At 46.6% G+C, this 15,298-nt stretch overlaps 3 protein-coding genes across 3 annotated transcripts; 2 read left to right on the top strand and 1 right to left on the bottom strand.

Moving 5' to 3' along the window:
- Positions 1-872: 872 nt before the first annotated feature.
- On the top strand, positions 873-1,445 carry LOC111627160 (transcription termination/antitermination protein NusG-like). Its single transcript, XM_023370729.1, has one exon. The coding sequence runs from the start codon at positions 873-875 to the stop codon at positions 1,443-1,445; it is 573 nt and encodes a 190-aa protein (XP_023226497.1).
- A 265-nt stretch (positions 1,446-1,710) lies between these two features.
- Positions 1,711-3,510, top strand: LOC111627159 (elongation factor 4-like). The gene has a single exon (XM_023370727.1). The coding sequence runs from the start codon at positions 1,711-1,713 to the stop codon at positions 3,508-3,510; it is 1,800 nt and encodes a 599-aa protein (XP_023226495.1).
- A 9,631-nt stretch (positions 3,511-13,141) lies between these two features.
- On the bottom strand, positions 13,142-14,329 carry LOC111627158 (mannosylglycerate hydrolase-like). The gene has a single exon (XM_023370726.1). It carries the CDS (start codon positions 14,327-14,329, stop codon positions 13,142-13,144), a length of 1,188 nt encoding a protein of 395 aa, XP_023226494.1.
- Positions 14,330-15,298: the final 969 nt, after the last annotated feature.

Here is a 15,298-nt window from a genome sequence, read left to right as displayed (position 1 = left end):
TGACCGCTCGTGCTTGTTTTGGGCAGCGAAGCAAAGGGAATTAGCGCGACGTTAGCTAAGCAAGTTGATTTCAAAATCAGAATTCCGATGAGCGGTTCGGTTGAATCGCTCAACGTGTCGGTTAGCGGCGGAATTTTGATGAACCATTTAAGCGAGTAAAACGTTGATGGAGATTGAAAAAATCGCCGCGTTAGTTAACCTAATTTACGCGCGCACTTTGGAAGTTGTCATTAACCAAGTTTTAGCACTTTACCGCCAGGTGCCGCTAACTTACCAAGATGCTCATTTAGCGTTTAGCGCCCAAATACCTTGGCTAATTTTTCGCTACCGTCCCCAGTTCGGGCTAACTTTTAAAACTTTTTTGGCTTTAAAATGCAAGTTCATGGTTCGCACTTTAGCCAAAAGTTACTCGACCAGAAATTACCGTCTGCTCAACCAAGCTTACGCGCTTGGCGATTACGAAAGCGCGTCCGAGATGGTTTTTAATTTAGACGAGCCAGCCGAACTAGATCTATCGGTTTTAACGGCGCTGGAAAAGAAAGTTTACCAGTTGCACTTTGTTAAATCGTTCAGTTTTAAAAAGGTCGGTTTAGCGCTCGGGCTTTCTTACGCCAGAGTTAAAACGTTAATTAAATCGGTCAAAAGTAAAGTCAACCTTCAAGTTAAAAGTTTGTATAATTAACTAAGTTATGCAAAGAATCAAGCGGTTTGTTAAGGAACTTAAGCGGGTGCGCTGACCAACGCTTGGTCAGACGGGCAATGCTTTTTTAAAAGCGGTTCTTTTCATTGCGATTAGCGCCCTATTTTTGCTCGGTTTGACGCTGTTTTTTGCCTTTGTATGGCGCCGCATGGGCATCGGATTGTAGGTCAAAATGGATAAAAAGTGGTACATGATTACGACCATTTCGGGTAAAGAGGATAAGGTAATTGAGTCGCTTAAAAACCGGGTAGTTTCCGAAAACATGCAGGACGATTTTGACGAGTTCAAAGTCATGCGCGTACCCCATCTAACTCCCCGCGAGTTAGCTAAAAAAAACGCCAACGAACCGCACCGCGTTCGCGAAGTTAATCTTTACCCAGGCTACATTTTCATCCGCATGCGGATGGGCAACGAAGCTTGGTTTTTGGTGCGTAACACCGAGTACGTGACGGGATTAGTTGGCTCATCGGGTCAGCGCACCAAACCGACACCGGTTTCCAATTTAGAGATGCGCAAAATGATTAAACGCGTCGAAAAAATCCGCCACGATTTTGATGCCGGAATCGTGCGGACCAACTTTGTGCCGGGTGTGATCGTCGAGATTATCGACGGACCGGCCAAAGGTCAAATCGGTCCGATTTTAGAAAACGACGACGAACGGCAAGTGGCTAACGTGGAACTAATTATGTTTGAGCGCAAAACTCCGACCGAAATTAGTTACAAAGATTTAAAAATCCGCAAGTAGGGCGAGTAATCGTTATCTGCCTGTTATATAATGTTTTCGCTTCCGATAGGCGGAGAGATAGTGAAGTGGCTAAACACGGGTGGCTGTAAACCATCTCCTTCGGGTTCGGGGGTTCGAATCCCTCTCTCTCCACCAATAATAGCCCATTAGCCAAATAGGCAAGGCAACGGTTTTTGGTGCCGTGACTGTTGGTTCGAGTCCAACATGGGCTGCCATTCCACTTTAGTGACCGACCTTTTTTACCGAGTAAGGCTAACTTATTCACATGGATAAAAGCAAAATCAGAAACTTCGCTATCATTGCTCACATTGACCACGGCAAATCAACTTTAGCCGACCGCATTTTGGAACTAACCCAAACGGTCAGTCAGCGCGAACTAAAGGCTCAGCACCTTGATTCGATGGAACTGGAGCAAGAGCGCGGCATTACCATCAAACTCAACGCGGTTCAGATCGTTTACAAAAACTATCTCTTTCACTTGATTGACACGCCTGGTCACGTTGACTTTGGTTACGAAGTTTCGCGTTCGCTGTCGGCTTGCGAAGGAGTGCTCCTAGTCGTTGACGCGGCTCAAGGTATTCAAGCCCAGACTTTAGCCAATGTTTACTTAGCGATTGAACATAATTTAGCGATTATTCCAATCATCAACAAAATTGATTTGCCAACCGCCGATCCTGACGCGGTCAGCCAGCAGCTTTCCGAGACGCTCGGAATTAAGCCCGACGAGATCATCGCCATTTCGGCTAAAACAGGTCAAAATTTACCGGCCGTGATGGAAGCCATCATCAAGCGCATTCCGCCGCCAATTAACGCTGACGACGCTTTGCCGCTCCAAGCGCTCGTGTTTGATTCTTACTACGACACTTACCGGGGCGTAATTTGCCTAGTCAGAATTTTTGGCGGGCAAATTAAGGTCGGCGACAACTTTAAATTTATGTCAAGCGGCGAAAAGTTTGAAGTGACCGAACTCGGTATCAAAAACCCCCAGGAAGTTAAACGTTCGCACCTGGAAGCGGGCGAAGTCGGTTGGCTAGCCGCCGCGATTCGCTCGGCCCAAAGCGTGGCCGTTGGCGACACGATTACGTTGGTTACTAACCCAGCTCAACAAGCTCTGCCGGGTTTTAAAAAACTTAAGCCGGTTGTCTTCACTGGTTTTTACCCGCTTGATAACGGCCAGTACCCGCAACTCCGCGACAGTCTGGAAAAAATCGCTCTCAGCGACGCGGCGATTGTTTACGCGCCCGAAACTTCCCAAGCGCTTGGCCACGGCTACCGGATCGGTTTTTTAGGCCTTTTACACATGGAAGTTTTACAGCAACGTTTAGAGCGTGAGTTCAAACTCGACCTTGTAACGACCGCGCCAACCGTTAGTTACCGGATTAAACTGACTGACCAACGCGAGTTAACGATCGAAAACCCGTCGCTCTGGCCCGACAAGTCGCGGATCTTAGCCACACTCGAACCTTTTATCAAGGCGGAAATTATCGTGGTCGAGAAGTACCTTGGTCAAGTGCTTGACCTGTGTCAGTCGCGCCGGGGAACTTACTTAAAGATGGAGTACCTTGACCACCTCCGTCGGAAGGTGATTTACCGCTTACCGCTCGCGGAGGTGATTTTTGATTTCTTTGACCATCTCAAGTCGTTATCAAAAGGCTACGCCACTTTTGACTACGACTTTGATGCTTACCAAGCCAGCAAACTGGTTAAAGTTGACATTTTGCTGAACGGCGAACCTGCCGACGCCTTCGCCTTCATCGCTGAGAAAGAACGCGCTTACTCGCGCGCCCGCCAGTTAGTTGAGAAACTCAAGCAAGTTATTCCGCGTCACAACTTTGAAATTCCCGTTCAGGCGGCAATCGGTGCCAAAGTGATTGCTCGCGAAACGATCAAGGCTTTCCGAAAGGATGTGACGGCCAAGCTCTACGGAGGCGACCGCACGCGGCGCGACAAACTGTTAAAAAAGCAGAAAAAAGGTAAGCAACGAGCGCGACAGTTCGGGGTTGTTAACGTGCCTCAGGAAGCGTTTTTAGCCGTTTTAAAAACCGATCACGACAAGCACCGTTAACAAAAATTAACATTTAGACGTAATTCTATGACATAATAGAAATATGAACTTAATTCGGAAAAAATTGCGCACCTTGTTTAACCGCAATAACGGTTGTTTTGACGTTTTTTGTTTGCTAGTTCAAGGCCAAAGTTTGGAAGCGATCAGTCAAAAATTGAAAATCGCCAAACCGGTCGTCAAAAAAATGCGTGAAAGCATTTACCGAACCGTTTTAGCGGTTTTGAATAATCAAATCAAAATTTTTAAGAACACAACTTACGAAGAACTTTTTAGTCTTGAGCAAGTTCCAGTTGACAAACTTGATGATTACACAACCATTACTTACTTAGCTCGGCGTTATAAGATGGTTCACAACGTGCTTTACAAGCGCAGTTACTTTCGTCTCCAAGTGGTTAAGCAGCGCCGAAAATTTTCCGAACAAGGTTTTATCAAAATTAATCCCTTTTGAATGCCTCCGCGTAAGTCGGTCAAAGTTGACGGTTTAATTTTTGGTAACGCTCAGTACTTAATTCGCCACTGGCTGAGAACGGCAAAATTGGAGTGAATCACGATTGACCAAAGCGTGATTGAGAAACTAAACCAGCTTGGTTATAAATCGTCGCGCCGATCTTTGATCGCAACTTTGGAGCGTCAAGACTGACTTTTAAAAATCGACTCCAATAAATTTCGCCTATCCCGCGCTCAGGACGCGGATTTAGCAGCCCAAATTTACGCCCAGGTCAATGCGGTCAAACACTACCCGCTCTTAACTAAAAACAAATTTATGGATTTAGTCGCGCCGATCATCGCCGAGCACGATTTAGTTTGTGACGAGCCCTACTACTTACTCAAAAAGTATTATGTCCAAGTGCTGCGCTTTTCGGTCGGTAACTCGATGACGATTTACTTAGATAGTAGTTTGGACAACAACGCTCCGCTTTTAATTCGTCTAGTTAACTACTGCGGTCGCAAACCGGCGGTTTTTGCTAGCGAAGATTTTTTTCGTCTGTTCGGAGGTTCGCCTTACGTTGTTCAAAACAACAGTTTTTTGTGGCGCGCCCGGGGTAATCAAATCGCTTACTTAGATTTAGTTCAAAACCGTAAGAAGTTGCGCACCCTAATTAGCAAATGGTTTACCGAGCAAAAAGACCAACGACCAACGCTGAGTAAATACAAGCAGTTTCTCAAAAAATCCGACGACCCCTACTTACGAGTGCTTTACCAAATACCCGAGTACTTGCGTATTTTAAAACGAGTTTTTGGTCGCGAAGTCGAAATTTTAAAAACTGGCGCGATCGTTTTTTTACCGGCCCAAAAACAAGTTGCGATTGAGAAAGCAGTTTTGAAGCACTAGTTTAAACCGGGGACACGGTTATAATTAGAACTAGATGGCCCAACAAGTTCCGTTTGATTTAACTTACGAAATTGAGAAGTGTCTGCGCATCATTGACCGGATTAGCAACTACACGGTCGACAGTTTTAGTGCGGACGACGTTTTTAAACACACCCAAATGATTTTGCGCTCAGACTACGCCAAGTATTTGCGCCAGTCGTACTCCGAACCAAGCAATTTGTTGGATGTTTTTAAAATTAACCAAATTTTGCTTTTAGTCTTAAACTTATTTACCAAACTGCGTGAGCAAAAGGTGCTTGACAAATGGTTTACCCAGGCCAAAGACTACCAGTGGAAATTTTTCGTGCTCCAAAACATCATCATGATGGGCAACGAAATTCAGATGAACTTGGAACTTAACCTAGCTTTTTCTTCGCTGGCCAAAATCCGCCAGTACTTTGAACTTTACGCTATTCACTATTTAATTGAAAAGTACGGTTCGCACGTTTTTGACCACTTTCTCATCCACGGCATGAAAAACATGCGTAAGTTCGCCGAGTTCTTTGCGCCTGGGGATAAAAACGGCACCGGTCTTTTTGGTCAACTAGGCCGGCAATTTTTTTCCCGTAAACAAGTTCGCAGTCCCTACGGATGGATGCAGAAAATTAAAAATCTCGACCGGGAAGACCGCAAAATTAAACTGATTATTCAAAACGGTATCCGCGATGACAAATACTTAAAACACATTTACCTGCAGTCTAACTTTCCCAACCACGCCTCTTCGTTTATGTTCGCCACCTACGCCAGTCAGACGACTTACCTCCAGTTAAGTCGTTACGCCAGTCAAATGGTTTTCCACGCTTACCTGTGGCTTTTAGGTATCTTTAACCAAACCATTAAAGCCAACTTCCAAGCGTTAACTAACCAAAGCGAAAAGGCCGAGCGTAAACTACTGCTGAAACTATTTGATTTACTCGGCCAGTACATTTCCCAGGTCGGCCAAACCAACCGCCAAAAACTTGAGCAAAGCACTTTTTCCGAGTCGGATTGGGAAAATTAGGCTACTTGATCAGCATTCCGGTAATGGTCAGATTTTTGATCCGGTAGAGCAGAGGATGGGTGGCGTGGACACGTAAAATGGCGGTTCCGCGCGGGTTATTCGGGTAGAGAACTTCGTAAGTCATTTTGATTTTCGGGTGGTGCTTAATTTCCAAATCAATCCCAGCCTGGGCCAGATTTTCAAAGCGACGGAACTTGATGTGGTAGTCGTAAGCTATCATATCTTTAATTGAAGTTTCGATCTCTTCGGGAAACTGGTTCAGGGCCGCTTCGACCGCTTTGAGGGCTGTTAAGTAACCGCGGTTAGTAGCGATTGTGCCAACGATAAAGCCAGCGCCGTTTTTATTAACTAAGAAAGTAACTCGCACCGTCCCAATAATGTCATCAGTGGCGTAAATTTTTAGATCAATTTGCCAGTTATCGGGTACGTAAAGTTCGGGCAATCCTAAGTCTTCCAAAGTGATCACATCGTTATAAACGCCTAGGTCGGTTGGCAGACTTTCAGTTCGATTGGTGTTTTGCTTTTGGATGTAATCAAGTAGTCAAGTTCGGACGGCGGCGGCGGTTTTATCGTTGAGAGCTTCAAAACCGCCGACCGTGATTTGTTTTTCTTTGCTCGCTTTACCTTTGGTAATTTTGGTTTTCACTTTAACTAGTCCGCCAAAGTTATCTACCAAAACAATTTCGTAATCAACTTTGGCGCCGTCAAGGTCCTCTTTGGTGAGAATCTTCAGACCCAGTTTATCTTCGCCAACCGCATCGCCCCTCGTGAAGAGATCGCGCGGGTATTTCTTGGTGTGTTTGGTTTTGGCGTCAATCACGTGCTCACGAGCAAGTCTTTCCACGATTTCCAAATCGTGGTGGTAAGTGTCTTGGTACCCCTTAAGGGTAATCTCGTGTTCCTCAATCGCTTTCCCTTTGCGTTTTAAAACCATTTTCAGCTTCAGAATGCCTTCGTCATCAAAAGATTCAATCGGCGAGAATTCGGCTGTTCAGTCAGTCGGTAGTTTGGGCATCTTGAGTCCGATTTCTGCGGCGGTGTAAGTTTGATCCTTATCAAACGAAGAAGGCAAAACGTCGTTGCGCAAACTAGACTCGGTCTTTTTAATTTGCTCAACCAGTTTGGCAACAATTTCTTTTTCGTGGGCTAGGTTGGTTTTGAGACCGCTGACCACGAGCGGTTTTTCCAGTTTAGCATCGCCTTTGCTCACGATCACTACCAAAGTTAGTTCACCATCTTCGTTGTTGTGCTTGACTATTTGGTAGCGCAAACTGACGTTGAGTTCCTGTGCGCTTGGCACCGTCGGCAAACCAAGGTCTTGGCGTTTAATCGCCTCGCCCACTTGGCCTAGGTCAGTTGGCCGCAGTTTGGCAAACTCACCGCTCACTTTGAAGTCTTTAAGTTCTTTAAACACGACTTGGACGTCGTCTTGGTCTTGTTGGTGGCGCGTTTTAAAACCGGTCAAATTAAACTTGTGTTTAAAACTTGGGCGGCTCAGTCAGCGCAGCGAAGCTTCAATTTCCATCGTGCCGGTTTTATCATCGATGCTGGTAATCTCAAGGCTAAGGTTTCAACCAAGCGGAACAATCGGCATCAGCATCAAAAGCTGACTTGCTGCGACGGGGCCAGTTTTAAAAAGCTTGCTGGCTAAATCTTTGTCAAAAATCGTCTTGCGTTCACCGAGCAGTGGCCGAATTTTTCTGACAATTCGCTCCTGGTAGTCCAAGTTAGTTTCGAATCCGCCGATAGTTGTCTCGCGAAAATTTTTAGTTTGACCTTTGCTAACGTTAACTTTAACTTTGATAGCGCCCTTTTCGTCGTCAATGTCAAGAATTTCTAGGTCAATTTCAAGACCGCGCGGATCAATCGCGGCTGGTAACTTAGCATCTAAGTCGCTGAGGGTGATAATCTGGTGAAGTTTGAAAAGTTCTCCGGCTCTTTTTTCGCTCAGACTAGAACCAATTTTGATCGTTTTAAGGGCGTCTAAAACGGCGCTAACATCGATTTGGTTTTGCTCGGCTTGAGTGCGGAAGCCGCTAATTTGAACGTTGACAGTCTCAAGCAATTTGCCGTTTTTAAATATTTCAACGTCCAAAGTGATCGTTCCCATTTCATCGTCAAAAGTTTTCACTTTGTACTTCGGTTCAAATCCGGCGGGTAAAAGGGGCGGATGATCGACTCCGAGCGCTGCTAAGTCTTCGCCAAAAAGTTTGCTGACGGCGCTCGGCATTTGATTAACTCGGCTAGTTGTCACGTCTTCCCACTCGGATAAAAATTCTTTGATCGCCAACTGATCGCGGTCATGATCGGTTTGGTAGCCTGATACGTTAAACTGGGCCGAAGCAATCGCTTGACCTTTTTCGATTTTGACTTCAATTCGCACTTGACCGTTAGAATCGTCAATCTCAACCACTTGGTAAGTTAATTTAGCGCGACCGACTTTTTCGGGATCCAAACTTTCAAAACCAAGCTCAGAAGGCGTGGTTAAATCGCCGACCTTAGTCACTTTGCTAAGTTGAGTGTTGCGGAAGGTCAAACTCGCGGTTTGGTCTTGCACCAACTTGGCGATCATTTCCACGTCTTCTTGATCTTGCTGAGCTTGCTTTTTGTAACCTCTGACCACAAAGCGGTGTTTTAAAACTGGGTGTTCGCGTCATTTTAAAGCGGCCTCAAAATGGACTTCTCCGCCCGCATCATCTAGCTCAACCACTTCCCAAGTGATCTGCCACTCAGGCGGCAAAGCGGGTCTTTTGAAACCAAGCCTTTCTTCCTCGACTTGACCCAATTTAAACCTCGAGCTTGGGGTCTGGTCTTGGTTGCTGGTCGTCAGGTCTTCAAGTTGCTTTCAAATTGATTGCGCTACGCGGGCTTGGTAGTCGCCGTTGTTGTCAAAGCCGCTCAAAATTGTTTCCCGGTCGTTGGTAATTTGACCCTTAGTAACGGTAATCTTAACTTTTGCTTCCCCATTTTCATCGTCAAGGGTGAGAATCTCAATTTCGATTTCGGTTCCGCGTCGGTCAATCGTTTTTGGCCACGGGAAGTCAATCTCTTCAAGAGTGATTTTTTGGCCGACTTGAAAAGATTGACTCGGTCTTTTTTGGTCAAACTTATCTCCCACTTTGATTTCTTTAAGTAGTTCCAAAATCTTGTCAACGTCGATTTGGTTTTGAACCGCCGTGGTGCGGAAACCTTTGATTTGGAGAATGACTTTTTTAAACGGTTGACCTTTTTTGCTAATCTCGGCGTCTAAAGTGATGCTGCCCTGGTCGTTATCAAAAGTTTTAATTGAATACTTGACTGAAAAGTGTTCGGGCAGTCGGGGCTGGTCTTCCACGCCAAGGTCAACTAAATTATCTTCAAAAAGCGCAACGGCGCTGCGAGGTAGGTAGTTGACCAAAGTTGTTTTAACGTTTTGCCAAGCTTGCAAAAACTGGTTAACCGCGATTTGATCGCGCTCGTCCTCAGTTTGGTAACCGCTGACTTTGAAAGTTCGTTTTTCCCTTGACTCGCCTTTTTCAACCGTGGCCTCCAGCGTCAGTTCGCCCTTTTCGTCGTCAATTGCGACCACGCGGTAAGTGACGTTAACGCCACCAATTTGCTCGGAACTGGGACCTTTAAAGCCAAGTTCAGCCGGGGTAACGATCTGGTCAACTTTGGTAATTTGACTAAGTTGACTTTGACTAAAAGAAGCGTCGGCAGTTTGATCCTGGATCAAAGCCACGATTTTTTCGACGTCTTCCTGGTCTTTGGTGGCCAGTTTTTTAAAGCCGCTGACGGTAAAACGGTGTTTAAGCGGCGGAAAGTCGCGCCAACGCAAAGTCGCTTCAAAGTCAACCTGCCCGCCGGGATCACGAGTTTGTACCACTTCTAGGTCAATTTTTCATCCAAACGGTAAGATCGGTAGGAAAAATTTGATTTCTGCCAAGGAGATCGGTCCGAGTTTGTAAATTTGGCTCGGCAACTTGTCGCTGGTTGGAACTTTGAGATCGTTTAGTAAATCAGCGATTCTTTTGCCCTCGCGCTGACGGTAACGCTCGTTGGTGTCAAAACCAGTCACGATCGTTTCGCGCGTTTTATTGGCCTCGCCTTTGTTGACGCTAATCTCAACTTTAACTTGACCGTGCTCGTCATCAATATCTAAAATTTTAACTTTGACCTTGGCTCCGGCACGGTCCACGTCGCGCGGTCAGGGGATATAAAAGTCTTCCCAGTCAACTTCTTGACCTACTTTGAAAATTTGACTCGGCCTTTTTTCAGTTAGACGTTCGCCAGCCGTTAGTTCGGCTAGACCGTTGATAATGCCGCCGACATCGATCACGTTTTGTTCGGCTAAAGTGCGGTAACCGCTGACCTTCACATTGGCGGTTTTAAGTTCTTTACCTAGTTTTGAGATCGTCACCCGCAAGTTAATAACCCCGTTTTGATCGTCAAAATTATCAATCTCGTAGTGGGTTTCAAGTCGACCAGTTAGCTGGGGCGGACTCACTACGCCGAGTTTGCTGATGTCGCCTTTGAAAATCGCGGCCACCAGTTTGGGTAAAACGTTTGTGGTGGTAGTTTTAACGTTTTCCCAATCTTTCAAAAATTGAGCGATTGCTTTTTGATCGCGGGCATCCTCGGTCTCAAAACCGCGCACAACGAAGGTGCTACGACCATCGGCTTTGCGTTTTTTGCCGACTACTTCGACGCTAACTTCTCCGTCCGGATCGTTAATGGCGACGACGCGGAGCGTAACCTCGACCCCGTTTAACTGCTCGCTGCTGAGCGATTTAATGCCGAGCGCTCGGGTCGAAACGATTTGACCTTGTTTAAAAATTTCGCTGACTTGTTTGGTGCGGTTGGCTTCTTCGGTGGTCTGGTCTTGGAAAAGGGCGATCACTTTGTTAACGTCAACCTGGTCTTGGACTATCAACGTTTTAAATCCGCTTAGGCGCGACTTGCCTTGGGCAACCACTTGGTTATTCGGTCGGCGGATTTCTAAGGAAAGATCAATTAACCCTTGGTCTTCATCGTAGTAGTCAACGATGATCGTCAGTTTTAGGTGCTCGGGCAACTCTGGTCACTGGACCCCGAGCACTTCGGGACCGAGCGGCTTATTTTTGATGATGTCGCGAACAAGCGTGTCAATTTTGCTGGTTTGGGAAGTTTGAATTTTACGGAGAAACTCGTTGGCGATTTCATGGTCAAACTGCTCCAAAGTTTTTAGACCGGAAAGTTCAATCGTTTTGCTAGCCTGGGAATCACCGTACTTGAAGTCAATTTTAACCGTGATTGTGCCCTTTTGGTCGTCGTGACTAACTGCGCTCGCTTGACCGGAAAGTTTTGACCAGTCAAAGTTAGTTAGCGGGTCAAAAAATAACTTTAGTTTTTGATAATCAAGCGGCCAAATCGGCTTTTCACGCCACTGACTTGGTAACTGATCAGCTCAATCGGGGTGAACTTTTTGGTCGCTTAGAGCATCAAGCAGTTGGCCAAGTTGTTTATTTTCAAAGTTGACTTCATCAAGAAAACCGCCGATCTCAACGCTGCGCCCCTCTAAGTTAGTGTCTTCGTGGAAAATGCTGACTAAGAAAGTCGCGCTACCTTTTGAATCGTTAATTTTGGCCACCGTTGCTTCAAAACGTCATTTGTCGGGTAAAGGTGGTCAAGAAATGCGAATTTTTCTGAGGTCGGTTTGACCTTGCTTGAGCAGATCGCTGGCTTTTTGACCGGCGTGATCGGCTCGCAGTTTGAGAACTGCGGCAAAAAACTTGTCAATCACGCTTTGGCGGTAGGCGTTTTTAGACAGAAAACCGTGGACTCTGATGACTTTCAGGTCGCTAATTCGCCCGCGTTTGATGCTGACCCGGGTGGTGATTGATCCGGTTTCATCGTTTTTTTCGAGCGTTTCGTACTGCAGATCTACGCCGTTAATTTTCTCTAAGTCCCAAGGTTTACCGCCGATATTTTCCCAGTAGGTACTTTGCTCAGTCAAGTCGATTTCAGAAGGCAAGCGGCTTCGGTTAGAAGGTTTAGTCTGCTGGTCAACCAGCAGCGATTTAATTTCCTCCACGATCAGTTTGTTTTGGAAGTTGTGGTTGCGAAAACCCGCGATTTTATACTTTTGCTTGTGTTTAGGTTCGCCGTTTTTGCTGAGCGTTGCTTCAACCAAAACATAGCCTTCGTGGTCATCAACTTCTAGGACGTTAAGATCAATTTCCCAGCCGTGTGACAAGTCGTATTTATCAAGGCCAATTGTTTCAAAGTCCGAGGGTCCGATTTGACAACTTTCGCTGGGCAGTTTTTGCTCGTGCAGCGTTTTGTTGGCGCTAATCATGTAGTTGGACCACTCTTCCACGATTTGGCGGTCCTGATCGGTTTTTTTGGCAAAATTGACGACTCTAAACTTACCAATTAGGTTGCGATTTTCGTGATTAAGTTTGAGACCAACATCAACTTGACCGGTGTGGTCATCAAAGTCCTCGACTGTTAACGTGACGCTAAATTTATCCAGCGACTGGGGCAAAGTGATGCCGAGTTCTTCGGCGCTCACTTGCTGGTTTTTTTGGAATGTTTCCGAAGGAATTTTGTCGGTGTGAACCGTTTCTAACTGATCAATTTGGTCAATTTCGGACTGAACTTCTTCGAGCGAAGAGTTCTTTTGAGGTCAACAACTGGCGCAAGCAAACGTGCCACCGCCGAGCGACGTGACGGCGCCAAGCATTCAAAATGCCTTTTTTAAACGCACTGTACCAACCGCTTTTCTTTTCAATTTAATTATAACGCAAGCGTTAACTTGTGGACAAGTTTTCGCTCATGAGCAGTTAAATTAGAAAGTTGACTAGTCCCCACTGGGGTCAAAACAGTTTTTGGTGGCGGAAGTTGCTCAGCGTGCGCGAGCAACGGAGACTGGTGTCGGTAAAAGTGAAACTGGGACCCACGTTTAAAATTCGCAAGATGATTTGTTGGCGCGGATTACGGTAAAAGGCGCTGACGATCAAATTCTCGTTTTCAATCAGAGCCGGTATTTGCCAAGTGTAAGGGTCTTCGCGCTGACCGCGGTCGTAGTGGGCTAAGTTAGACTTCCAGTGGAAAAGCGGCTGGGCCCACTGACTTGGGTTAGGTAGGTAATAGTTTTTGTAAAAAAGGTGCTTGGCGTTTTGAAACTGCTGGGCGATTGTCCGGTAGTTGTAGTCGACGATGAAAGAGTAGTGGAGTTTGCTTTGACTCAGCTGACAGTCGGCGCTGGGACTTTCCACCATCGGACTCGGTCCGGTTCGTCACGCCAGTTTCTTGGCGCTAATTTTGCTAAAACTGCGCAGCAGCGTAAAAGCAAAGTAGTGTTTACCTTCCCAGACTAGCAACTCGTGCTCGCGCGTTCCCTGGGTGAAGATAGTGGCGGTGTTTTGGTAGTTAGCTACAAAGTGGTGGTGAACGCTTTGGTTACCGAGGTATTCAGGTCGGCGGTAGCCAAACGAGTCGGGTTTCTCGAGCGTGTCAAGTCCAGCCGGATTAATTTGGTTTTCTTCGAGTCCAAAAACTTGGTCGTGCCACCAGCGGTCTTCCCCGCTGTTAGCGTCAACTAAGACAACTAGGCGTGTGTCTTGCAAAGCGTTAGTTAAGTTGACTTGAAAAAAGACTCTTTCTTCGATCAAAACGATGTTAATTTCCACGTTTTGCCGTTGCGCTTCTTTACCGGCCGTCCAGTTCTCGATTCCGCTCGGAACAAAACCGCTGGCGAGCACTCGTAGCGACTGGTGATGGGCATCGCTCGCTAAAACTTTAAATTCGTCAAAGAAGTAGGCGCGGTCAACTTCTTTGAGCGGTGCATGGGTAAAAGTGTCGCCCGCCGAAGGGTAGGCGCAAATTTGCCAAAAGTTGGTCCAAGTCTTGTTGCCCTTAGTCAGGGTTAACCCGCGTCGGCCGACTTTGACTTCCAAGTAATCGTTGCGCACAAAGTTTTCGAGCGGCGGTAAAGCGCGTGGTTTTTCGTGGTACTTGACGCCGATCAGTTTGTAGTTAAAGGCCGGGATGCGCACTTCGTGGAGCAAGATTAAGTAGGAGAGGTCGGGGTAAGTTTTGATGATGCTGAACTTAAGGGGCGTGTCTTGGTCCCAAAAACTAAACTGGCCAATTTGACGGTTATCTTTGACGTTAATTTTAATTTCGTAAGGACCTTCGTAAATTTTCAGATCGTAGTTAAAAAGGATTAGTTTTTGGTAGGCGTCAATCTCCTCGCGGATAAAGCGTTGGGCGAAAATACGCGAGAGCATCGCCAAGACGTTGCGCCCGAGACGAATCGCGCTCGTGAGACGCTGGCGGTTTTTCTGACTGACGCTGTCAATGCTAACGCCCGCGTAAGAGTGGTAAGCGGCCGACTTGAGGTACTGTTTCCAAATTAGTTCGATCATCGCCCACGGCACGTCAATCTTCTCGATTTGACACATCACGCTCATCGGTTCAATCATGTCGATCAGAAGCGACTCTAGTTCGTAGTAAAGCTGTTTAAGGTCGATCCGGGTTGAGGCGACGGCCCGGTGAACCGGTTTAGTCACCCCTTCTTTGAGCGGCGTGTCAACCGTCGGTAGCAACGTGTTTTGACGTTTAAGAACGTGCTTAATTTTAGCGAGTGCGCTTTCAAAGTCGCCCAGTTCCAAATTTCATTCTTGGTACTGACTTTTTAGGCGACTAACGAGCTGTCTGACTTCGGGCTGGTAGGGATGCTGGTCGGCTCCGACGGGCACCATGATCGGTAGTTCCTGGTTTCTTTTTAGGTACGACTTGATTGAGGGGTGAAATTGACCTGGTTGGGGATGCTCTTCCACTAGGTAGGCCACCCATTCGTTTAAGTTGGCGCCGAGCGTGTTAGGATGACTGGCGTAGTCGGTTAGTCAAGTGCTAAAAACTTTGCTGCCGTCGGGACTTTGGAGTCAAAAGTAAATGTTGTTGCTAATCAGCGAGGGGTTAATTCCGCGCGAAAATAAAAAGTTGTCAATCCCGTTCATACGCAAAATTTGACTAGTTTGCTGCGAGTGGCAGAAGACATCGGGCAAGTAACCGACTTTCATGGCGTGACCCATCTGCTGGGCGAGATCGATTCCGATTTCTAAGTTGCGTACCAAAGCCTCGCCCCGCGCTTGGTAATTGTCCATTTGGGTGTAGAAGGGCCCGATCAGCAGTTTACGACTTTTCACGACTTTCTTAAGTCGCGCACGCCAGTCGGGAGCAAAGCGGAGAAAGTCATCCACGATCACGCTTTGACCGTCAAAAGTGAAAGTATCACGACTGCTTTTTTCTAAGTTTTCGATCAGGTACTTGAGGTGGTAGTAGAGCAGAGTCCGGCTGTCATCGCTGGTGAAATACCACTCGCGGTTCCAGTGGGTGTGTCGGACGAAGTAGACGGTCGGTTTTTTAGGCAAATCACTCCTCAAGACAAG

This window comes from Centruroides sculpturatus, unplaced genomic scaffold (genome assembly GCF_000671375.1).
Source record: "Centruroides sculpturatus isolate CEXI.00-Female unplaced genomic scaffold, Cexi_2.0 scaffold597, whole genome shotgun sequence".
Classification (NCBI taxonomy): Eukaryota; Metazoa; Arthropoda; class Arachnida; order Scorpiones; family Buthidae; genus Centruroides; species Centruroides sculpturatus.
This window is presented reverse-complemented; position numbering and strand designations above follow the sequence as displayed.